Source organism: Pogona vitticeps, chromosome 4 (assembly GCF_051106095.1).
Source record: "Pogona vitticeps strain Pit_001003342236 chromosome 4, PviZW2.1, whole genome shotgun sequence".
Lineage (NCBI taxonomy): Eukaryota > Metazoa > Chordata > Lepidosauria > Squamata > Agamidae > Pogona > Pogona vitticeps.
This window is the reverse complement of record NC_135786.1, coordinates 10244092-10269359: the sequence shown is the minus strand read 5'-3', so window position 1 is coordinate 10269359 and position 25268 is coordinate 10244092. Positions and strand designations below refer to the sequence as shown.

The window sequence follows — 25268 nt, the reverse complement described above, 5'->3', positions numbered from 1 at the left end:
CAGGGCATCCCCAGAAGGGAAGGCTAAACCACTTCTGAGTCTCCTCTACCTACACACCCCTGAAAACGGTAGCCATACATCAGAATTCACTTCGAGGGGAACATGACAACGATGATTAATTTTGCAAATGCTTCACCACACCAGTCTGTGTTAAAGATGCACCGCTGCTAAATTTTCGGTGCCTGAGACATTGCTGTTACAAGCATCTTAGCCCTGCTCTGAAAGCATAATAATAGTAATAAACACATTAATTAAAACAAACAATGAAAAGGTGTGTGGTGTTTCTGGAGACACTCCTGCCTGAAATAGCTATTGAATTATGTCTAATAGCAGGGGCCGGCCCCCAAGTATCCTGCTTGACTTTCAGGTAAAACTGTGGAAGAGCCGGCAGCATAGCCCGGACTACTACTATCACATCACCCTGAGAAACAAGGAAAAAAAGTAATCACATAGGGATGCACAGCCCATCCTATGATAGTTTGTGCTTGAAGGGGCAGTTGCTTGTTTCACAGAGGAAGGCAGCTTTGAAAATTGCCATCGTGACAGCAGGAGGTCCGGAAGACAGAAGAAGGTCTGGTTAACCTTTTCCTCTTCCTGCTATTTTTTTGCGCTTAACACATGATTTCCAACTTATATTTCCATAAGGGTGGGAAGAAAAGGACACCTTTCCTATGATCTTGGCAGACTTTTACATTTGCGCCACTGAAAAACCAGCGCAAGGGTGTGGGGATGCCTTAAAGAACACCACGTTTATCGGGAGTACGTTTTTGTGGGCTTGAGTTCATTTCCTGGGCTCATGCAATGTTATGCAGTGCAATCTGTAAACGCTTCTATTGAATAAAGCTTGTAGACTTCAGAGATGCCACAAGAGGGGAGGGAGGGCAAGGGAGAGAGAAGGAGAGAGAGAGAGGGAGAGAACTTTTCTGAATTTTTCTCTTTTTCTGGCTGCAGAACCAGAGGTTGGGAGTTTAGTTCCCCACTGTGCCTCCCTGACAGAAGCTGGTGACCCCATAGGGTCCCTTCCAGCTCTGCCGTTCCAAGAGGAGGATGAAGAAGAAGTTGAAGACTAAGAGGACATCAAGCCTGCCCTTGACCAGTCCTATATTATCTAGTACTCTGGTAGTTTCCAGCCACAGAGCCAGAGAGAGAGATCATGGGAAATGGTTTTGGAATCTCAAGGACAAGTCAACATTTCTGCTGCCAGAGGTATATGAACTACTCTCCAAACAAAATGTAGTGGGTGGGTGGGGGAGATGCTATACTGGAATAATTAGCAGAGAAAAAGGCAGAGCACACACAGACACTCACACCCTCCCGTGCCATAAATCTAATGCCATGTGACGTTGCTAAAGACAAAAGTGGATGCCTTTCCTTATATCTTCAGATTTCAAAAGTCTGCAGACTGAATTTAGGGGATGTATAAATGCTTCAAAAATGTGAAACACAGCCATTTAAACATGGCTGGCATGTGTACAGTAGGAAAGCAACACATTCCGAACATTTAGAAGCCTAATGTTCAAAATTAATTCAACTGCATAAAGGCAGTTTATATTAAAAGGAACAGTTCACGGGGGTCAGTGTTCTATTTTTGGCTGTGCCTGGAAATGTGGAAAAACATTATTTTCTGAATGACATCTCTGAGAATCCTACCACCCAGCCACGATGGTTGGGGCATTCAGGCAATATGTATGTATGTATGTATGTATGTATGTATGTATGTATGTATGTATGTATGTATGTATGTATGTATGTATGTATGTATGTATGTATGTATGTATGTATGTATGTATGTATGTATGTATGTATGTATGTATGTATGTGTACGTACGTACATACGTACGTACGTACGTATGGACGGACGGACGGACAGACGGATGAATCAATCAATCAATCAATCAATCAATCAATCAATCAATCAATCAATCAATGTATCTGATCAAGCTTTTCCAGGCTCTGACAATGACCTCTGAGATGCATCAAGACCCTAGCTCAGAAAAGTCACATCCCTTCTCTGTTTTGTCTTTCCCTTCAATCAGTGTTGTAGTGGAGCTGGGACTGGCAGGGCTGAACCCTTGTGACTTTCTGATGAGCAGGCACTATGGTATCATCCACCAGCCTCTCAGGTTTCCTATTTCTCCCTGAGTTTAGCTTCAGTACTCAGAGTACCTGGGAGAGAAACAGATTTTCCCAGAAACAGTACATTGTTAAAAGCTGCCCCTATTATAATGTGAAGTATGTGAAGGTGGCTTTCTCTTGAAGTGGCAATTAAAAGCTATTAGTTTTGCAAAAGACCTGTTTCTCACTTGTTGATGTGGACCAATCCAGCTGACTGCCATTTTTGGACTCTTCTTGTGATGGAGGGGGGAAGGGGATTGTCATCGTAACCACCTGCACTTCCAGATTTACTGTTACACCTCTGCCTGCTTCCGATATTCAAAGAAAAATTGCCTCTGAACGTGGAGACCCTATTAAGTCTATAAGATAAAGGCAAGTAAACTCTGCATGCCAGATCACAATCGCAGCACCATGAACTCCAAAACACAGCACACCACAAACAGAGAATGCAGTAACAGAACAACAAGTTTAGGTAGCTCAAGCAATAGAGCCAAGCTATATAATGGAAAGATGGATGGGCATCTCCAAGTAGAATACTAATCAAACCAGGTTTGGTCAGCCTTACCAATCTTTTCTGTGGCTTGATGAGTGGCCGGTTAATGCCGTTCATTTTGTGATAGAGACCACAGGCATTACACAGGTAGTGTCCTGTTCCATCTTTTCTCCACAGTGGGGTGGACATAGCGCCACAGTTAACACATTCTCTTCCATCTCCAGGGAATTCTTCCAAAAATTCTGAAATGAAGAAGAAAAGCGATATTTAGTAAGTCATCAATAAGTGGGAAAGAGCCATTTTGTATCATCAAGGTAGTCATCTCTGTGTTAAAATTCATGTAATGTGTTTCCTTCAGTGAACTCAAGATGATATACTATAGCTTTGCTTCCTACTCCATCCGGTACAGTAACCCAGGGATGAGAACTTGAGTCACGGGACATGCTGTCAAGTTGGATTTAAGTCGCACCAGTGACTTGACTCAGATTTCTTTTTCCAATGACTTGAACTTGGCTCGCAAGTCAGAAGTCACTTTTTTCTGGGGGGGGGGGACTCAGTACCGAAGACTCTTTGAAGGAAATCAACCCTGAGTGCTCACTGGAAGGACAGGTCCTGAAGCTGAGGCTCCAATACTTTGGCCATCTCATGAGAAGAGAAGACCTCCTGGAAAAGACCTTAATGTTGGGAAAGTGTGAAGGCAAGAGGAGAAGGGGACGACAGAAGATGAGATGTTTGGACAGTGTCATTGAAGCCACCAACATGAATTTGACCCAACTCCAGGAGGCAGTGGAAGACAGGAGGGCCTGGCATGCTTTGGCCCATGGGGTCACAAAGAGTCGAACATGGCTTAACGACTAAACAACAACAACCAAAGTCTCAGATTCGGGACCCAAACCCAAAGACTTGCCAACAGTCCTGACAATAGCCCTACACCACCCTGGCTGTAGAGATATAAATAAGTCAAATAAATATACTGTAAACATAACCCAGAAATGTCTGACCTCTTTTATACAAAGCTGGACACAGGACAGGTCACTGCATAAGGATGTTGGAAGAGAGGCATCCGATAAAGTGCATGTGCCAAGTTTTGAAACACGTGGACTCGCTAATATTCTTCAAGGACCAAGGAAGGCTGTCAAAGAGGGACAGAGCTTCCCAATCTGTTGGCCCTTCAAGTAGAAAGGTGTTTCTCTCCCCCTCGCCATTAAAATGGGGCACAGGCTTCACAGTCAATCCGTTCTCCTTCTATGGGCAGGATGGCAATTACATTGCTTTTCTAGAACTTGGAAAAGGTACTTTTTGGATTACAAATCCCAGAATCCTCCAACCAGCAGGACAAGGAATATCACCAAATTCAAACTCTCCAGCCTCTCCTTTGCCTGGTCATTCAGAATATATTGGCTTTTGGGTAAGGATCCTACTTAGGAGCTTCCTAAGTAGGTTGAGAAAAAAAAATCAGCCTTTTTGTTCTCCAAAGAGCTCAAGTTGACACAAGTTGTCCTCCATAATTTTGTCCATAAAATTATCCTTGTAAGGTAGGCCAAGCTGAGAGAAAGAGAAAACCTGCCTCGCATTCACCCAGCTTCTTGGCTCAGGGGGCTGGTTGAACTCATACCGCCACAAGCCTATTGCAACGGCTGTAACGCAGGTGCAAGCTGCACCTGGGAATCCAGGTGTATTGCCATTCTTGGGATGTCATCATTGCTCAGATGATAGACAGAGGAGGGAAGGAACAATGGTGACATCCATTCCCTAAGGATAGTTGACCAGTGGCTGTATCTAGCAGACAAGCTTATTCTGCCCGCCCTGAACCTAGGCAAATTTCAATATCTCTGACAACATAGTGTAGAATCTCTATATTAAAGATGTGGGGTGATGGATTTCCTTTCTTCTTGAAAATAGCTCAGGAGACCATTATTTTCTTGTTCTTTACCCAACAGGGAGAGCTTGTCTCAGCAGACCACTGCCCTACTTGATGGCGTGATTGAAGATACATATATGTGTACACTCGCCGTCCACACGGCAGTAGGCAACAATGATATCCCACGTTGGATATACCTTACATGAGCCCTAGTCAGCATGGGCAGTGGGGAGATGTCATGGAAATTGCAATCCAAGGGCCACAACTGATACACAGTTCCTGCAGTTGCTTCCAACACAGATAGAATGGAAGGACTCATATTTTCATCCTATATTCTTAGCCCTGATGGACTGATGACTGAGACTTTCCATAGCGGTTTTACGTGTTATGAAATCCTTCCAAATTAAGCAACCATCATAGGGTGTTTGACATATGTAAGATTTATTTATTTATTTATTTATTTATTTAATTTATATCCCGCCTATCTAGTCCAATGAAGAAGAAATGAAGAAATGTTCTGCCACTGCTGCCTTCCAGTGAGTGTCCATGGCCAAGCAGGGATTGGAACTCGGCTCTCCCAAGTCTTAGTCCATCATTCTTGTCTACTAGATCAGCCATTCTCAAGTGGGACTATATGGTCCCCTAGCACATTTGAAAGGGGGAAACAATTCTTCACACACCACTTTATAAGGTTTGTTATGCGACTTATACCTTCCTGATTCAGCTGATATTTCTTTCCTATTGTGTTTATGGCACAAAAAAAAATTGTGAAGCTGGACACAAGCAAAATATTTGTCAACCCTCCTCACCAGTGCTCACAGACACATTGGCTATACGTGAAATTATTTATGTGCCTGCTTATTCTGGAAGCTTGCCCTGAGAAGGAGGATAATGGTCTATTCTCTGTTCCAAGACTTTCTCCATATATGGTGCAGAAAATCCAGAAGGTATTCCCCCAATTAGCGAAATGTTGTTTCTGGGTTCTAAATTGACCTTTAGCAAGAATAATTCTGACAGGGGTGTAAGGTAGCTCCTGGGGGTTTAAAACCCAAACTTCTGTCATCTGAGATTGCTGTAAAGGACACTGGAATTTGGTTTTCATGTTTCACAACGTTATTTGTGCAATAAATACTTGTCAGAAGATCTCTCTCAGGAAACAGCTACCTATTTCAACCACTCCCCTCTCAGTCCTGGCTACTAAAAGTGGCCGCACCAAGGGAGGCCAAAAATGTGACAAGGAATCAGTCCTTCTTGGTGGTAGCCCCCAATCTTTGGAACAAGCTTCCAATTGAGGTGCGCCAGGCTCCTTTCCTCCTGATATTCAGGAAATTAGTGAAGTCAGAACGACAGAAAGCAGCCTTTAATAACTCATTCCTAGATGCTGCTAATATTAAAATTTATTTTTCTTTCTTTCTTGTGCTTCCTTTTTCTTTCTTGCATTGATTTTAGCTCTGGATCGGTGAATCCCCATATTGATTGTATTGTTTTATACAGCTTGTGGGGTTCTGAGTTTTATTTTTAGAGTGTGAAGAGTTGTGTATTTACTAAAGAGGTGGTAAAACTAAACAAAACAACACAAATATTTTACCCCTACCCTTGATTTGCTGTTGTCATTTGCTATCAGGTGGCTTCTGAGCCATGATAACCCTAATCGAGTTTTGTAGGTATTGAGCTGGTCATGGAGTGGATTACCAATGCCACTCAGCCTAGGAGTTTCCATGGGTCAGCAGGAACTTAAACCCAGGTCCTCTGAGTCCCAGCCCAACACTCTACCCACTATACTACACTGCCTGTCAGCATGACAGTGACTCTTTTCTCCAAGGTTGCTAGGAGAGGGGAGGGACGGGATGATTATCCGTCTTGCTTTATAGAGGACAGTTCTCTGTTTGAAAGGTTGTCCACTGGAGATTATCACCAGCTCTTGCTCTTGAATGGAAGTAGGGGAATTGCCAAAATCCCACCCAGCTACCCTTCCAGCCTTGAGAAACGGGTTGGTTGATTTTCAAGGAGACTACCACAACTTTCTCCTTAAAGCCCACCTTTCCCTTCTGAAGACAGGAAATATTCCTGCTGTGGGGCTGCTTTTTCCTCACCCCTGTTGCTAGCCACTGTTCTTGCAGGCCCAAGTTGGGGTTCAAGGTAAAACCATCAGAAAAAAAATGAGCAGGGTTTTCTTTTCTTTTTCTTGGGAGAGGGGTGTCATGCAATTCCACTTTGTTTGGGTGTGATATCACCTTAGCCACCTTGTAAGGTTGGTTAAAAAGGTATTAGTCCAGTCGTGTCCCTCTAAGGGGCGGTGCTCATCCTGTTTTCAAGCCGTAGAGCCAGCGCTTGTCTGAAGACAGTTTACGTTGCCACGTGGCCAGCGTGACTAGGGAATGCTGTTTTACCTTCCCACCGAGGTGGTACCTATTTATCTACTCGCATTTGCATGCTTTCAAACTGCTAGGTTGGCAAGGAGCTGGGACAAGCGACGGGAGCTTACTCCGTCGCGTGGATTTGATCTTGCAGCTGAAGATCTACAGACCTTACAGCACAGAGGCTTCTGCGGTTGAACCCACAGCACCACCACGTCCCTCCTTATTTGTATCAGTTGCACTAATACTCCAGCTTTACCTAATTGAGCTGAATGTGGCATACATAGCTCTCCCACTGCCCACATTATGCTCTTAACAACAGTGTAAGGTAGATATACCTGGGTCATGATCACCTAGTAAGTTCATGAAATGAACACATGTCTTCACTCAGTGCTTTAACTATTATAGTAGTGGCTTGACTTTAAATTGCCCAGGAGCGGTTATAGGATTTAAATTTATATTCAGTATTCTCCATTGAAAGGCTCACAATATAGTAAAAGAGTTACATGTAAAATTAAAATTAAAAAAGCTAAACACATCATAAAACCAGAAGCAGAGGATACAACCTGAGAAAGAACACAACATTTTATTGAAATTAAAACTGGGCAAAACAACAGATTTTTTTTTAACTCAGGAGAAGTTTTACATTTTAAAAAGCAAAGAGAAGGGAAAAGGCTTGCCTTTCAGTGAAAGGACTTGGGTTCGTGCCTATACTATACATCCCCAATTATTATCAAGAAAGCTTAAAACAGCTTCTTTTGGCTGCAGCCTAAGAAGCCGCTGAATTCTATGGGAGGAAGAGGAAAATCAAGGAACCCCTCTGAGAATGGGCATCGTAAAAAACAGCAACATTCCTTCTCTCTACCTCATCCAATCCTTGTGCAAACACATCAGAAGCCCAGTGGGATATCCTGTAGTGTACAGGACACAGTGCCACAGCACAGAATGTCCACTCTGACCAAGAGACGCAGAGTGTGTATTCAACACAACACATTCACATTTGCAATACATTGTGAATCAACTGAATCCTTTCTTCAAAGGTCATCTTGCCACCCTCAAGTGCATAAGATGTACAAAAAGAAAACAACCACATTGAAATGGGTTATGTCTAAATTCTTCATCAGAAGGACGGCCATAAAATTATTTGGCAACCTCAGCACAGAACTAAAATATTTTTCCATTCTGGATAGTTCTCATACAGCTGATACCACAACAAAGTGCCAATTTTATTGGGAACAAAGACTTTCCTTCAGCTGAACAGACTAATCCAATACCACCTCTGCATATGGATCTACTCATCCCCCATTACATCCTCCTGAAAGTTGGGTCATGCTGACCCAAGCTAATCCAAGATGGACACATATGAAAGCATATGAAGTCCTTGACTAGGAATGTCTGGTATTTGTCTACAAAGCTTTCAAGGGATCTTATTTCAAGTAGAGAACCTGCTGCACTTCAATAGGCCAGGATGGGAAGAACCTGAGTGCCTCCAAATTTTGGGGGGGCTCCACGTCCCATCAGTCCCAGCCAATATGGCCAATTATCAACAAAGATGGAAGTTATAGTTCAACAATATATGGAAGGTCACAGGTTCCTATTCTTTCTATAGTCTCTACTATCTTCAAAGGAACTGGGTCCCTCAAATCTATCCTTCCAAAAGATTTGGAATACATTGACAATGTAACCCATAATTCGTTTTAGACCAGTTCTGCTAAAACTCTGATGTATGCCTTCCATCAGAGGAATGAGCAAGCATCTCAGAAGTGTTAAGTTACTTGGAATGGCCCCAACTAGACCATTGTTTTGCCCCCAAATACATACATTGATGTATAAGAAACACTGCCAAAACAGAAAACAAAATATCTTTGCAGGAAATAATATTTTTCAAAAGTTCTTGGGAACTGGTTGAGGCACACAACCATGAACTCTATGAACCATCAAGTACAGCCTTGGCTCCATGTTACTCTCCTGGGGAATATGCAGGCTAGGTGTAGTATACTTCAGCCCAAGCAAAACAGGTAGATGAAGCACTCAGGGATATTGCGGAATCATGACTGGATGCCTGAAGCCAACCCCTGTTGTTAAAATCAATCACCTAGCAGGCATTGCGCCCAATGGCATATGGAGAGAGACAGCAGCTAATCGTGGAAGGTTCGAAACATCTACATCAGACATGCATCCATTCTTTGGCTACCGTCTTGCCTCATCCAGATGAAAATCAAGGAAAAGCATTTTTCAGAACATCTGCAAATTTGGAAGACGTGGCAGAGAATGTGAGGAGTATGATGTGAAAAGAAAGAACAGCCCACTTCTTAAAGTGGAAAGAACCCCAGGAAAATCTAGTCCCTGGAGGTTGCATGAAGAACTGGATGAGTTGGAATCACTTAATAAGCTGTGCACCATGAGCTGGCAGGACCAAAGGGAGCCTCAGAAAATGAGGGAAGGGGGATTTGCAATGGCATAGGCCTTTGCGAGTGTGGAGAAGAACAGGTAACTTCACACCTATGTCACTGTACTCTATGCACCTTAACACGTCCTGTGGAAGATTTGATATCGGCTGCCCCAAATAATTTTGTCGAGGCCTGTCATTGGGCAAAAACTACCTGATATATTTATGAATTGTACTATGGTGCTTCTGACACGAACAAAGAATTTGTGGTTTCTTATTTTCCAATGCAAATATTTGTGCTGTGCTCCTGGAAGAAATGGAATTTTAAAACAGAGGAGCATATTCGACCCCTAAACACAGTAGTCAAAAAAGTTACAGAAATACGCAAGAAGGAGAGCCGTTCCCACAGCCAGGGCTTGCTTGCTTTGTGATTTTTGCTGTAGCATCTCCTAACGCAAATGAAGACATAGCAGTTTAAGTTGAACGATGGCTTGTTTTTTCGGCAACACAAACTGCAACCATTGGCAGAAATCCCAACTGTATTCTCTCTCTCCACACAGCATGCGAGTATATTTTCTTTTTATCTTGGCCTCTAAACACTTATTTATTTCACCAAAGTTTATTTCGTCTGAATGGGTGTGGTCCAGGGAAAGAGTATGATACTTCCCCCATGAAATTATCTCGTTGTTCCAGCTACGTTACTATTGTTGCCCTCTTGGGTTCTAGCTATGCCTGTTTGTTTATGTGGGTAGGTTTTAGGGGTGAGATTTTTCTCTTTTTTCCCTTTGTTTTTATTTTATGTTTATACTATGTTGTAAGCTGCCCAGAGCAGTTGCTTGTTAGATGGACAGGGTAAAAATTTAACGAACAAAACAAACTTCACAGGACGTTTATGAATCCTAAACACAGTCGGGCTCTATTTATTTTAATGGGGCTGAGGTGCATTTGGATTTGGCCCACAGAGTTTAGTATCATAACATAAATACGTATGATGATTTTTCTAATGTCCGGCTTCTTTCTTGCAGCTACAGCTTTTAAAAGCCACCATGCCTTTACTTCCTGACTTGGACATGTTAGAACGTTTTTCTTATATTGACCCCGTTTTCCCTTTGGTTAATCCCTTTTCTTCTGCTTCTTCTTTTTTTAAAAATTAGTAATAAATATCTTGTCAGGGAACTGGCAGTAACTAATGGCCGCGGACTTCTCCAGAGGCTTGGAAGATTGTAGCACTGAAAAGGTGCCCCCAGAATCCCGCTCTAAGGGGGCCCGAATGAAGCGCAGCCTGAGGTTGGTTGTAAAAATAAATGATTGGGATGATGTTATTGTAAGATGATAAAAGGGGAGGCGGGGGAGGATCGGGAGACTTCCCTGATTTCAATCAAATGGTGTGGCTTGTTGACTAGTGGCGACAGGGAGGCTGGACGGGGCCTGTTGGAATGTCTTTGGCTGATGGGGAAGGTTGGGGGATACCGAGGCATGGGTATCAATCACACCGACAGCTCCGAGCTGACAAATGACAGACTCCCAGCAGAAGTGGGGGGGGGGGAGGGGAGTGAACAAAATCACCCCTTGAGTCAGTTCTGCAGCTCTACCCAGGCCACATCGATCTCAAGGGCAAGGCATTGGAGCATTGAATTCTCAAGGAGAATATGGACAAACCACACAGATGCTTGGATGACACTCAAGTATAATAGAATTCATAGCCTTGGAATTCATGGATCAGTTAATCCATACTCTAGTTCAGGGGTTCCCAAAGTTGGGTAACCCCGTTCTTCAACTGGAACTCCCAGAAACCACGGCCAGCACAGCTGATGGCGAAGGCTCCTGGGAATTGCAGTCCAAGAACACGTCCAACTACCCAAGGTTGGGAACCACTGCATCTAGTCGATTAACTATTTGGCTCATTTGAAGAACAGTCAAGGGGAGCATTAAGCACACACAAACTGGTTTTCCCTGTGGTGAAGTCACTCCTGAATGGAACTGGGGACAAGCATGGCTGCATGAGCAGGCCAGGGAATTCTGGTGCCAAGCAACACTCAAGGACATCATGGGCAAGTCCCCCCTCCCCAACAGGTTGACGACAACCATAACCCTCTAGGATAGCTTGAATGTGTGTGTATGATAAAGTGGATCACCATACCAACTACTGTCATCGCTTGATGTGGCCCTATGATAAGGTCTCTCTTACTGTATGTGGCCTCCCAAGCCTTTTATACAGCCTCCATCCCTTCCGGAAAGGTCTGCTCCCACCACAATTGCATTTTAGAAAATGTGATATGGACTTCTAGAGGTCACTTGTGGTGGAAAATTGGCTTGTGGACCTCCACATGCCCAAGAATATCCCTGCCAATGGCTGCAACTTGGTTGGAGGCTAAGAAGCCATTGGGGATCTCACGAAAACAGAGAGGATCACAATTTAAATCGTGACAGAGAATACTAGTGTAGAATAACCCACCTTGGCCAGCAGTAGAATGATGACAAAACAGGAGAAAGAACCACATGGCCTCTGAGGACTGCATTCTTCCACTCCCACTCCTTAGGGATCTCTTCTCACTGAACCAATTCTACTTTTTTTTAAAAAAACCTGAAAACTAACACACTAGATGCAGTTGGCTTTGTTTCTTTTGGCCAAGAACCACTGCTTGCCATTAAGGTAGTGATATACATTAGTGCTCATCCTGACAGTCCCCATATCCTCCCCAATGCAGGCAGCATCAGATTGACAAATGCTGTGCAGGTTTTTCCTAAGGCTAATGGCTCTTAAATCACCCAGTCAAGACAAAAACACCCCAAATATTCTGCCTTACAACAGGGATCACCTGTGGTTTCTGAGAAAATCCATTTTTCTCCGAGCTACCAGTAGAAGGGCAGCGAAGTTTAGAGGAGATAGTGGGTCATGGCAACTACATATTAAGAAAGGCAGATTAGGTTTTAGGCTATGTGCTGACTTATATCAATCTTAATAGGGCTTTCAAGATAAGTGGGGTTTTTAAAGAGAATCTACTAAATTTAATCACTCTTAAATCACTCATTGAAGACCAATACTCTGCACTACAAGAGGGATAGCTTGGAATAACATGCTGATGTCAAACTCCCTGGTACTTAAAAAGTCCTGGGGCCTCAACCCTGAAAACCCTGGCTCCACTACACCCTTCCAAGATCACAGTCCCTACCCCCAAGTGATTAGCAGCCACTATAAAGACACCCACGCTCAAACCCCTTCCATTCTGGCCCCATCTGAGCTGGGAAGCTGAAGTCAGGAAGAAGTGGAGCTGAAAGAGGCAAAGCTGTAGGTGAGACAGCTCACGTTGCCACCTCCTGGCAATGATCAGCATACTGGGAAATACCAGATCCTCATGCCATAGATAGTGGGGATTTCCAAATGTCCAGAGTTCAACTAAGTTGTTACCTATTTGACTGAGTTGGGTGCTGACTTTGGGTATGTGTTGAAGCCTAAGAGCTGACCAAAGACTAGAGATCCACTTCTTAGCTGGCTTATATCACTCCTCTACATTGGCTCTCAGCCTGCAGCCCTCTCCCTCTGTCTTGGGGCAGCTGGGTTTCCTGCTCCATGGACACACATAGTTTCCCATCCTTGCCAAGGGGGTGGCTTTGCCCCTTTCCCCCAGGAGAATTACTGTAGCATCTTTTGTGGTGGCTACTCAAACATTACCAATGAGAAGGACCAATGAGAAATTGATGTTCATATTGTTACTGAAAATAACGAAATAATATAATTTAAATAGTAATACATCACCTTGCACTCAAGTGAGGTAGATTATGACCCGAGGAATTGTGTACCTGCTCTTAGGCCTGCTGTCCAGGGGCTAATGGTTGATGGGCAACTGGAAGTTTCCTAGTCAATCTCTCTGTGATTTCTCATCTTTCAATCCATCATCTACTCTGTCAGTAGAAAACAGCCTACTTCTCAGGTGGGCTTTTAATGAATAAATCCCTAGAAGTGGTTTTAATGGAGGAGTTGTATCCTTTATCTTGTGTGGATTTCATCAAATACTTCTAAATGCTTAATATTTAATTACTTTTTAATGTTGCAATTTATTGCATTTTTAATCGCTTTTAATACTTGCTTTTTACATATATTTTTTCCTAACCAGTTGTGGGTCTTTCTGTTAGCAGAAAGATGGGAGCAGAAGATAAATGAATCAGCAATGAATAAGCAGCCAAATGGATGGTATAGAAGTCAAATAAATAATAATAACAACTAATCATAAATATACAGTACAGATATAGAGCCTCACAAGCACCTTCACTTTGGCATGCCAGCTTTCAGAACATAGTTGTCCCATTGAGTGCTGAAGTACAAAATTTACCACCACAGAACTACCATTGTCCCTTCAGTTTATGTCTACACACTATTTGGGTTGATCCGCTGACATCTTGGTGTCAAGTATGACGGCTTTGTTAATGGAAGGAATAGGCAGAATGATTCTCAGTCCCGTAACAATAGATGCCACTGCACTGCTCTGTTAGTGTGATTTCTACTTAATCATCTTTTTGCTGATAGATAACTCAGTACAGAATTGCACCTTAAAACTATGCATGAAAAAAAATAATGCTAAAGTAGGGTTGTTGTTTTTTGGAACGTTTGTGTGGTGCAGCTGACAACATCTCAGCCCGCCCTTTCATTCATAGTAATTTAAAGTAAATGTTTTATTTTAAACACATCAACTGAAAACAACAACTTCTGCGCATTTCGAAGAGCAGAAGGACCTATTCCAACAGGCCTTTGCCATTTTGCTTGCTGTGGGTGGGATTTCAACTGCATATAGCTGATTTATCATGATGTGTCTTCAGTTGCACTATCTATTTTTATATGTGCAAATGTATTCCATCCTCACCCACCCTGTATTCTTACTATTGGCTTAATTACCGTATTTCCTCGAAAAAAACCCAGGGTCTTATATTAATTTTTGCTCCAAAACACACATTAGGGCTTATTTTCAGGGGATTTTTTTCATGTACAATCTATGTTTATTCAAATACAGTCATTTCTTCTTCTGGTTGCTGCACAAGGGTGGAGGGTGGGGTTTCACTTCGCTGGGGCTTATTTTGGGGGGTAGGACTTGTATTACGAGCATCCTGAAAAATCCTACTAGGGCTTATTTTCAGGTTAGGTCTTATTTTTGGGGAAACAGGGCAGTTGCTTTTTTGGCAGAAAGGTGAAATATACATTTAAGAAATAAGAGCTCCCCAAAGATGTATTTTGGTTTGTTTAAAGGGCAAGCAAGATGAGAAATTTTCTGTGCTCCGTTTGGAAATCACCAAACCTCAATTCATTTATATATGATGTAGAAGAGAAATGAGCTTCAAAACCCATTTTTCAATATAAAAAGCCAGGGAAGCAAGTCTGGAGCCATAGTATATGTCAAGTTAAGTGTTCTCAAGAGCAAAATTGTGTATCCGGCTACTGATGATTTCCTCAATGCTTTCCCACCCAAAGGGGGAGGAGTTGCGTGTATATCAGAAATGTTAAGACAAATTGCATGCTAGCTCATACAAAAGTTTTACTGAAATATCATGTGACCTATGTAAAATTTAGATAATTCTGGACATCCAGTGGTCCGAATCTGTCTTGTACTTCACGGCTTGTATTTAAGTTCTTCCTAAGACAGCTCCCCTGATTTCCAGTCACTTTGAGTCAAAGACACTTCGCTATCTCAGTTTACTAGAGAGTTGCTAAGAATCTTTCATGAGTGTGACAGCACTAAGGGAAAATATGTAAGATGGCTAGAAGAGGGGGGGAGTGACTCCACAGAGTTCAAATAATAAAAATAAAAAAGCTTTGAACCAAGAAGAAGCAAAAACCTTATCAACTATTTACACAGAAATGTTGTATCTAACGCTAATGCGATTCAATGACACGCCATCAAGCCCTCCTAAGGACAAATCCAATCATGTCCTTGTGGGTTTATTTCAATTTCCTGTCGCAAGCTGACAGCCCAGTCCGATTACATGTTTACTTCCAAGCCATACCCAGTTTAACGTGGTCTATTTCCTGATTTAAGTGTGCTTAGTCTACCCAGATGAATTATTAGAACATAGGAAAAGGGATTGGTATGAGTATCAAAAGACATAGGACAAGTATAATTATAATATACACATACCATGATTTTTTTTATTTAATTGTAACAGATTTGACTAGTAAACTGACAAACTGACCTGATTAGCATACCCCTTCGAAAAACACACACACATTTGAAGTACTTAGTGGATAAACAGTATTTTAAATTGTTACTGAACAGAGAACAGAGCTGTCAAAATACTGCAAAATGGAGGGGGGGGGGACAGCTCAGCTCTTGGTTAAACTTGGCCCTCTTTCCAAAAACCAAATACTGTATAGGGGATTCTTAAATGAATGAGCACAGGATGGCACTCTTTGCTGCCAGTCCCTATTATATGATTTGTGTAACCGGAGTGAAGATCTGGCAATTTAATTAGACCATCAGGCAGATGTTCACTTCATTGAGAATAGGTGCCATGGAAACAGTGGGATTTAATTCCAATGTTTGTTTATTTAAATTTTTTTTTTTACTCCGGCTTGCAAAGGACCCATGGTGGCTTACAACAAGGAAAGACAATATTTAAAGTTGAAACCAATGAGTAGACCATATTTAACACTGAAAACAATCAGTAGACAAGGATGTGCATTACATCATTAAAAGAGAGTGTTTAAAACTACCAACAATGACTAGGAGGGCATCTGACATCATTAACAGGCAATATGAAGGAAAAGATCAAGAAGGATACAAACGTTTTTTAAAAATGCCACTCTGAGAAATGGAAGTGTGATCACATCGAGTAAGAATCATGCCCAAGGAAAGCGTAAATTGCAAAATTCCCAAAATTTGGAATCAAAACTTAGTTGGAAGAAAACAGGGCATTGACTGTCAGAGGCAAGAACTGCAGTCCAGAGTTGGAGCAAACTCGTCTTTTGTCTGGCAAGGTGGTGCTTTTCATTTCGAATTAAAATGGCCAAAAATATTTTCTCGGAAAAGACGAAAGCGAAGAGGTGCCGGCTGTTGTCCCTGAGCCTCTTTAGCGACCGTCGTGGGGCTACTCGGATGTAAGTGTTTGCCTAACTTAAAAACAAGACAAAACCAAGCACCTCGCAAGGAAGGAGCCTAATTCTGTTCTGCGCTTTAGATACCGATGAGGCAGTGACGGGTTGGAGGGAAAGGGGATGCGGGGGAAGAAAAGCATCCGGCGACTTCAAAACCCCAATCATTAAAGCCGGATTTTAAAGGGCTTCAGGAAGAACATCAGCCCCAACGAAGGGATCTTCTAAAAAAAACCAGACCAAGATCGATTTTATCAGCTAAGCAAGCGCTCGCTTCAAAGAAAGTCCGCCTGCTTTCCTTCGGCTTTATTTTCTCTCTCTGTCTCTGTCTCTCTTTTTCTTGTCGTGGTGTAAACAGAAGCGAAGTGAAGTGACTTCGCTTGTTCTGCGGCTGCCGCGAATAGCTTGGGAGAGGGAAAGGCTGCGGGATTTATTTGGACCGAGATGAATCAGGAGACCAGGAGTCGGTGCAAATGGGTTCCTTTGGCTTCTGCCTGATATTCAGATTTATTTTATTATTTATTATTCGATTTATACCCCGCCCCTCTAGACAGAGTCTAGAGTTTTAAGCTCGTTTACCCCAATACATTACTTTTAGCGGCGATAAATCGGCTCCCCTTATTAAAACAACAACAACAAAAAGCAAACAAAAAACACCCACCAGCCCCACGACTGAATATCGAATACCGGAGAGAGGGAGAGGAGAGAGAAATCTCACTGCAATAAAACCGATTCTCAAAAATAATGTATTATTGCAACTCCAGGGAGTAGGAAAATAAAGTCGCACTCCATGATTGTTTCTGCTGCAGGGCATGAAGATAAAACGGCTATTTACCTACAGCGTTTTGGAAATAATTATAATAATTCCCTGAAAATAAGACAGGGTCTTATATTAATTTTTGCTGAAAAAAACGCAGTAGGGCTCATTTTCAGGGGATTTTTCTTTCATGTACAACAATCTACATTCATTAAAATACAGTCATGTCATCTTCTGGTTCTTGCACAATGCTACACAATGGTGGAGGGTGGGATTTCACTTAAATAGGGCTTAATTTTGGGGTAGGGCTTATATTAGGAGCATCCTGAAAAATCATACTAGGGCTTATTTTCAGGTGAGGTCTTGTTTTCAGGGAAACGGTAATTATTAATATATTATAATTGTAATTACTAGTATACGGTACTATTATATTATATATTATACATAATATTGTATATTGTATTATATATATTACATATAATACTGTATATTATATGTTTATATTATTACAATTAACAGTAATATTATTCTTATTATTCTTATTTACTTTGTAATGAAGAACCAGAAAAAATCATTTCCTTCTGAATTTATAAGAAAACCACAGAGAAAACTGGCTTTTGAAACATCCCTTTCCAGTAAAGCTGGGTTTTGCTTCTGTTAGCTTCCTAGGCTAGCTCCCTGGGATTGCTGTTTCCTAGATGTGCTTATTTAGGAATAAATTTGAGTTCAGTGACACTATTCAATTACGCCTGAAAATGAACTGATTTTTTAGATTGTTTTTTTTCCCCCAGATAGAGATATATTTTTGCAGATCTGGAGGACAAAGATATTGAGGACTAGTGATCTAGGATGGTTTGTAGTTTTTTTCCCTTGTATAATTTTGTGAGTTACTGTACTGGCTCAAAGACTGATGTATGAAATAGCAAGAATTTTACAGCTTTGGTACACAACTGCAGAAATTGCCATTTAAACCTCTGCTTTAAACCTGTTATTTCACTGGCAAATAATTCCCAACCCACTGAAATTTTTATTCACCACATGTCTATTTCTGAGCAGCATGCTGAAAACTTCCCTTCTTTTTAATGAGTGGTGCATGGTTTATTTTTCATGTCACACTTGGTTTTATGTAGCCTTGCAGGTGGCGGCTAACAAAAACTGTTCGGTAGAAGCCAAAATCCAAATTATTGTCTCTTTTCCAGAACATTTTCAGGATTCAACTAAAGGAATTTACCCTGACTCCCAGCCTGACAGGCAACCTGTTGTAATGCTGGTATTTGGGGTTAAACCGAATAATGCATTTCTAGTTTTACCCAAATTCTAGGGGGAAATTTGGAAGCTTTGTTTTTAAACTGTTAGCTGGGAAATCCACTGCAGTGGAAATTGTTCATCCCCCACATGCCAAGGCCAAAGTTTTGACGCAGGTCAGTATTTGATCTTAGAGCTGGACTTGCCATGAAGCTGAGATCAGCACAAACAAGGAAGAATTATTTGGGTCAAATTCTAAGGACAATGTTAAGCTGAGGAGGCATAATTTCTGGGTGTTGCCTGGGTTCCTCCTCTGTTCAGATATCAAAAGTCACAAACTCTGAGACACACACAGAAAAATCAATGCACTTCTTCTTCCAAGTAAAGGCACCTAAATGGCCTTCGACCACTTGTGCATTGAGGCTGTTGTGTAAGCCTCAAGCCAGCTGTTTTGCTCTCTGCAAGACAGGGACGCTTTTCCAGACGAATGTGCTGGATATTTGAGATACTGGAAAAATGATTCTTTTTGAAGCAAAAGAGCTTGAAACAACAGCTAGGGAACCGTTCCCCTGCTGGTTGGCTACACCTATGAAAATGCAATGGTGCATTTGCAAAGTGGCGCTAGTTAAGGAATTGCTGCTTCTTACAGTGCATGTAACTGCCATCCAACAACGGAATACAAAGAGCAACTTGTTAAATTCATTGCTAGAATTAATGCAATTGCACTTAATGCTGGCATAACTAAACAACAGGATTCAGGCCATTGCATGTTTACCATCAGGAGTAGAGAGAAGTGCTCTCGGGATTTCCCCCCCCCCTTGTGCCAAAATAATGTGGCTATCCTTCAGTATTGTGCACCCTGACTAAGGACCCAGCTCTTTGATGCTCTGCCTCAGGCAGCAAAAGCCCTTGGGCTACCCCACCTGGCCCTGTTAAGGAAAGTTTTAGAAGTTTATTAACAACCCTTCTCTCCCCTCCTCCCTAAAAAAATGCTATATTTCCTTAAGTGAATTGTGGCATATTCTGGTTTTCAGTGTGTTGTTTCCATTCCAGGAAAGACATTGGAATTCTCAGTGGGTTTTGGAAATATAAGCCCTGCCAACTTTAACCTTCAATACACTGGAATTTCCAAGGTTCATACAATACTTGAGAACATATAAGTTTTTTTAAAAAAATCTGCCTAATTGATTTCTTAAAAAGAAAAGTCCTAGGCAGCTGATTCAAATTCAGCCAAATCTCTACCTTCCTTTATCTTCCCTGGCTGTTCCACCCTGTCTCTCCTTGGCCAACATTTACCAAAGGCCAGGGTAGCCCCAGTCCACAAATACTTGAACTGTCCAATTATGTTATGGTGGCTGGCTAAGCCCATGTCAGGGGATGCTACGGGTGCTCAGCAAGGTCAATATTGTCTCCTGTTTGCTCATCTGCACGGCTTGTGAGTTGTAACCAAGAGATAACCTAATCTCTCCCAAAGCAATAGGGAGTTAGAGCATGACCCATCAGAAAATGCTACAAAAGAATCTTAGCCATCCAATGCTTGACTAAATCATCCAATCCTGTAGGGCTGAAGAAGTGGATGGATCTGCCACTTCGGGCCACAAGACAGGCCTCAGAAAAAGACATTATTTAATAAAGATGAACACCTCTTGGCAAGTCCCTATCATGGGTGGGTTTGTAGGTTTTCTGCCTGCTTGGGATGCAGATGAGCAATGGTGCTTGTTTTATAAGATGGACATTATACTTCTTTGTGGACCAGAAAAGACGACTGAGGAGAGAGATGAAAACGCTTTTCAAACGCTTGAAAGGAGGTCATCCAGAGGAGGGGCAGGATCTGTTCTCAATCATTCCAGACGGCAGGACAAGCAACAATGGGCTCAAGTTAGAGGAAGCCAGATTTAGGCTGAATATTAGGAAAACTTCTTAACTGTTTGAACAGTATGACAATGGAAGCAATCGCCTCAGGAGTCGGTGAGTGCTCCAGCACTGGAGGGATTCAAGAAAAAAAAATGGAGAACCATCTGTCAGATCCACTTTGATTTGGATTCCTACATTGAGCAGGGCGTTGGACTCGATGGTCTTATAGGTCCCTTCCAACTCAATTATTCTATGATTCAAAACCAAACATGACTTCCCAAAACACCACCAGAAGAGGCACTGATTTAGCCCTGCCTCTTGTTTTCATGCCTACATGTGGGCTTTCCTGAAGCAGTTGGTTCTCAGAGACTCTGGGTGGGGAGGTTCCATTTTATTACCATCATCTCTGTACATGAACCCTCCACCAACACGGATACATCCAGAGACCTCTGGAGTTGTTCCTTCATAGAAAATCATCTTTATAGACCTAGGCATTCCAGCAAAGTGTAAACAGAACCATGACAAACTAGGACTGTCCTCGTTCCATCTGAAGGGTAGGCATGACTTGAAACCGGCATTACCCAACCTGTCATTCTCCGAATGTCATCTTCTAATGGCCATGGTAGACGAAGGCGATGGAATTGCAATCCCACATGTCTATCACGGCGGGCACCCATGTAGGGATGACTACTTTATATGCAATTTCTGGTTGATCATGGACTTGAAGAATTTCCCAGGTTCTAGAATATTTATTTTGGCTTTTAGTTGTGGGATGACGCTAGAGATATCTCACTCCTGTCCAAGCCTCTGAAAATGCTGAATGTGGTATGAGACATTGCGGAGTGTTCACTTCCCTATCATTTGCATTGACATTTTTTTCCCCAGATTCTGCTTTGAAGTCTCAGGGCTCGGCAAAGTCTGTTGGAATTTTTGCAACCTCGCATCCTGCCTCTAGTAGGTGTGGCTGGGGCTGATCTTTCTGGGCTCGTGCGACTGTTAATCTATCCAGCACTAACTAATTGTTCTCTCTTGTCCCTGAGCCTACCTCTCTGTTTTAAGCCTTTCTTCCCCCTCTCTGTAGTCTGTTGCTCAAAGCATTCAGTCAGTTATTTGCTGAAAGTCAGCCAAGCGTGTCAGTTTGCTGCTTTATCTGTTCAACTGTAACTGTTGCCCACCTGCCTTGAACTCTTTACTTTCACTCTTCCATGAAATGAAACTTTTTAATTCTTTCTCCAGCTAATATCTCAGAGTGAGTTATTGCGACTGTTTGTGCCAGTTGATGAGAAAAGGGGGGGGGGGTTCTGTGGGGAACTTGAAGCTATTCTGCTCTGTGAATCCCTGGACTTCTGCTGTCCAGTTAGAGGAATCTAACCCAAAATACAAAACTCTCCAACAAAGTCTACCCCTAAGATGTTGTTCGACTGTTAACTCCCGTGGGGCCTAGATACTATAGCCAAAGATGAGGAAATATAGGAGTTGCAGCCCAATAACGTATCATTTGGAAATCTCTACTTTGTTCACCTCTATTGTCATGTTGCAAAACATCGAGTTTCCAGGGGACGAAAGTAGAACACAAGACAGTGACAGCAGTGGCCTGGTCATAACACCCTCATCTACAAACAAACAAACCATCTATAGCCCACTCAATGGTCCAGCATCAATGGCTTCTACTGGGACATAGAATACATACCAAAGGTGGATCTCCGTCCAGACAAGGTCCCCGGTTGCGTCTGGAGGCTATGCAAGACTCTACTGTCAAAGTGCCCCGTTGTCCAAGATGGTGGCATTTCTGCAGGACTGACGTAAGCACCAGGATAAGGGCTTGAGTAGGATCCGTTGACTGGACGCACCAGAGTGTTGCCATATTGATCACGACCCCCGGTGCCCAATAAAAGTGGGCTCTGGTAACCTCCATCACGCCCAGCACTGCTACTGCCTGGTGGGCTGTGAGAATAAGAGAAGCCAGAGGGTGGATGAGGACTGCTAGCGTTGAAGGGGGACGCTTCTGGGCCGGCCGGCTGGGCCCATCCTGGGTGGCTGCTCAAAGGGTGGCCCTGGTGGGCAGGTTCACAACTCTGCAGGTAAGGCAGGCTCTGGAGCATAGACGGGACCCGGCTGGTGGGCACATAGACTGCTGGGCTGGCTGGCGAGTGCAGGAAGTTGCTGGAATCGTGGGAATAGGCAGATTGGCCAGGACTGGGGGCAAGAGCTAAGCTTTGGTACATTTTATATCCGTCACAACAGCAGTTGGAAAGGCAGAGCTGCAGCCTCCGGGGTGCAATCAAGGGCGGCCAAGAAGTTGGATGTCCAAGGCCGAAAGTGGGACATGAAGAGCTGGGCTAATCCTCTTGAGTCGATGCACCTGAGGAAGCTTTTCAAGCACCTAGAAACAAATGAAGAAAGACATGAAGAGGACTGTTCGGTCCCATATTTCCTGCCCCCCAACCAATACAGTCTTCTTTGAGTGGTTTGGGGTTTGCCCTAAGTTTTGCAGGAAGTAGTTTTAATATTTATTTCTTTATTGATTGTATTTCTATACTGCTCCATCTAATGGCCACGCCACTGCTCTGGGTGGTTTCTAACAGTGAAATAAAACATCAAGAACATAACCACACCACACCCAATCCACGCATAAAGAAATATAAAGAGATAAAATATAAAAAGACCTACACAGCTAAACACTCAAGATGGCAGCAATGGGCAGAATGCAAATTACAAAGTACAACCAGCAATAGCATTAAGTAACAAATACCCTATATACTCGAGTATAAGCCTTTTTTTGCTGAAAAGCACCCCCTTGGCTTATACTCGAGTCAGTGTCAAAATTACATGTTCTCCCCTGCAGTGCGGGTGTTCTTCAGACTGAGTATGAGTCCTTCCTTCACAGGCAGCTCAGAAAGGCAGTATCTTCAAAAACATTTAACCTACTGATACCTCAATTGATGCAATTTTATTGGTATCGTTTTTTTATTTTTGAATTTTACCAGTAGTTGCTGCATTTTCGACCTTCAGCTTATACTCGAGTCAATAAGTTTTCCCAGTTTTTTTGTGTGGTAAAATTGGGTGCCTCGGCTTATACAGTATTTGGGTCGGCTTATATTTGAGTATATACAGTAGTTATAAAGGTAGGATATGGTTTTATGTGCTTTTTGAATATTAGGAGGGAAGGGGCCTGGCGCTTCTCCACGGAGACAGCACCCCACACAGAGTTGGCCACCACAGAGAAGGTCCAGCTTCTAGTCGAAGACTTCCTGGCCTCCCTTGGGGTGACACCCACAACATTAAAGCCTAAGAGGTGTGAGTGGCATGGGAAAGTTATCTTAGGGAGAGGTATTCTGATAGTTAATGTGGTCCCAAACTGTTCAAGACTTTATAAATCAACATTAGTACCTTGAATCTGGCATAGAAGTAAACCAATAGCCCATGCAGGAGAGCTAGAACTGGGCAAATATGATTGTATCTCCAAATCCTCAAGATTTCGCTGGCTGCTGCATTTTGTACTTGCTGCAGCTTCTGTACTATCTTCAAGGGCAGCCCCACATAGAGAGCATTGAAATAGTCAATGCTTGAGATTACCAATGCATGAAGAAATGATAGTTAGGATTTTCCATCTAGGTGGGGTCAGCAAAAGGAGGTAACTCCAAGTCTTTCTCATGTCACCCATAATTTTAAAAGTGCTAGCTTTTTTTTTTTCTTTTATTAACTCTGCAGTATACTGGGTCAGAATCCTATTCATTATTTATACTTACATAAGGGAAGTCACGTAAGGCTTGCTGACAAATTGCTGCTCGGTAATGTCCTGTTTGCATTCCTGGCTGTGTGTCGGATTGCGTGACTGGATGCGTGCCTGGGAATGCAACCAGCCCCTCATTAATGAATGGCAATTTGCCACCAACATGTATGCCATTTCCCTTATGCAGGCATAAATCTCCATTTGGAGTCTGACCACTAAGCATAAACAAAGCAAAGGGCTTCTCTGTTCCTTCTCCCAGTGAAACCAAGTCTCACACATATTTGTACCTCATCCAGAGCTTGGAAACATGAATTTCAGATCTACAGATCTGGAACTCCTCAGCCAGTTTTTACTTGTGACAGTATATATGGAGTTTCATTGGTGTATTTTATGCATCGGTTCATCTAAGAAATTCATAAGCCACTCTCTGGTGCCAATTCCCATGGAAGGCAAGTGGGCAAAAGTCATAGAATTATAACAAAACTGAGCATCAGCCCCTGTGATGGTGATTAGCCAGGGATCAGAGAGGTCTGAATCCAGTCCCAGTACTGTTTATTATGTTATAGTATTTGATATAGTCCTGAATGCATTCACAAAATTGTTCTATAGCAATCAAGCAGAATAAAATATATATTGCAAATTACCTGGAACTTAACCAAGTTTTTTTTTACTTCTAGTTATTTAAAAATAGAACACAAGAGGTTTCCCCCAACCTAAATGATACTGCTGACTTAAAGAAAACTTGGGAGGTTAGGCCGAGCAAATTTTTACATGAAAAGCCTGTGAGAGCTGTTGTTTTCTGGTATGCAAAACAAATTCCTTAGAATTCATTAATTCAAAGCAAACCAGCCTCTGGGTATTGGACCTGCAATTCTTACAAAAGAACAACAGAAGCAGATCCTAGAAGTCCGAACACTGCCCCACCCCATCTCAGAGGAAGGAGGCCCCATTATCAACCAGCCAAACAGGTGAGATACATAGCAAGTATGTGCAATCAAGTCAGTTTTGACACAGAGACCCTTTCCATGATTTTCCAGGTAGAGAATACCCAGAAGTGGTTTATCATTCCCTTCTTCTAGGGATGCCCTGGAGCTGTGTAGCTTGCCCAAGGCAACCCAGGCTGGATCTTTGCCCCGGAGGCACAGTGGGGAATCGAACTTCCAACCTGACTCAGCAACTTTGCTTGGAACTAAAGACCAGGTAGGCAATTCAGGGTTTACACATATGCAGTTCACCCCATGCATTTAGAAAGGAACTTTACTAAATTGAAGATGTCCTGCTCCCAAGCAAGTCTACAAAGCATTGCTTTCTTAAGAAAACATTGGAGCCAACTGGAGCGATTTGCTAGTTTTAACAATGGCAAGTTATGGATTCTGTTCAGTTCCT

The 25268-nt window shown here is 42.5% G+C and overlaps 1 protein-coding gene across 5 annotated transcripts in view; it reads right to left on the bottom strand.

Moving 5' to 3' along the window:
- Positions 1-25268, bottom strand: part of GATA5 (GATA binding protein 5) — a 46542-nt gene that overhangs the window by 9040 nt on the left and 12234 nt on the right. For all 5 annotated transcript variants that reach the window (XM_072996760.2, XM_078392109.1, XM_072996759.2 and 2 more), the window contains exons 2-3: positions 21840-22532; positions 2681-2850 (exon numbers count right to left, since the gene is read on the bottom strand). In XM_072996760.2, the coding sequence (XP_072852861.1) occupies positions 2681-2850; positions 21840-22374 (705 nt within the window). In that variant the 5' untranslated portion in view covers positions 22375-22532. The remainder of the gene's footprint in view (positions 1-2680; positions 2851-21839; positions 22533-25268) is intronic.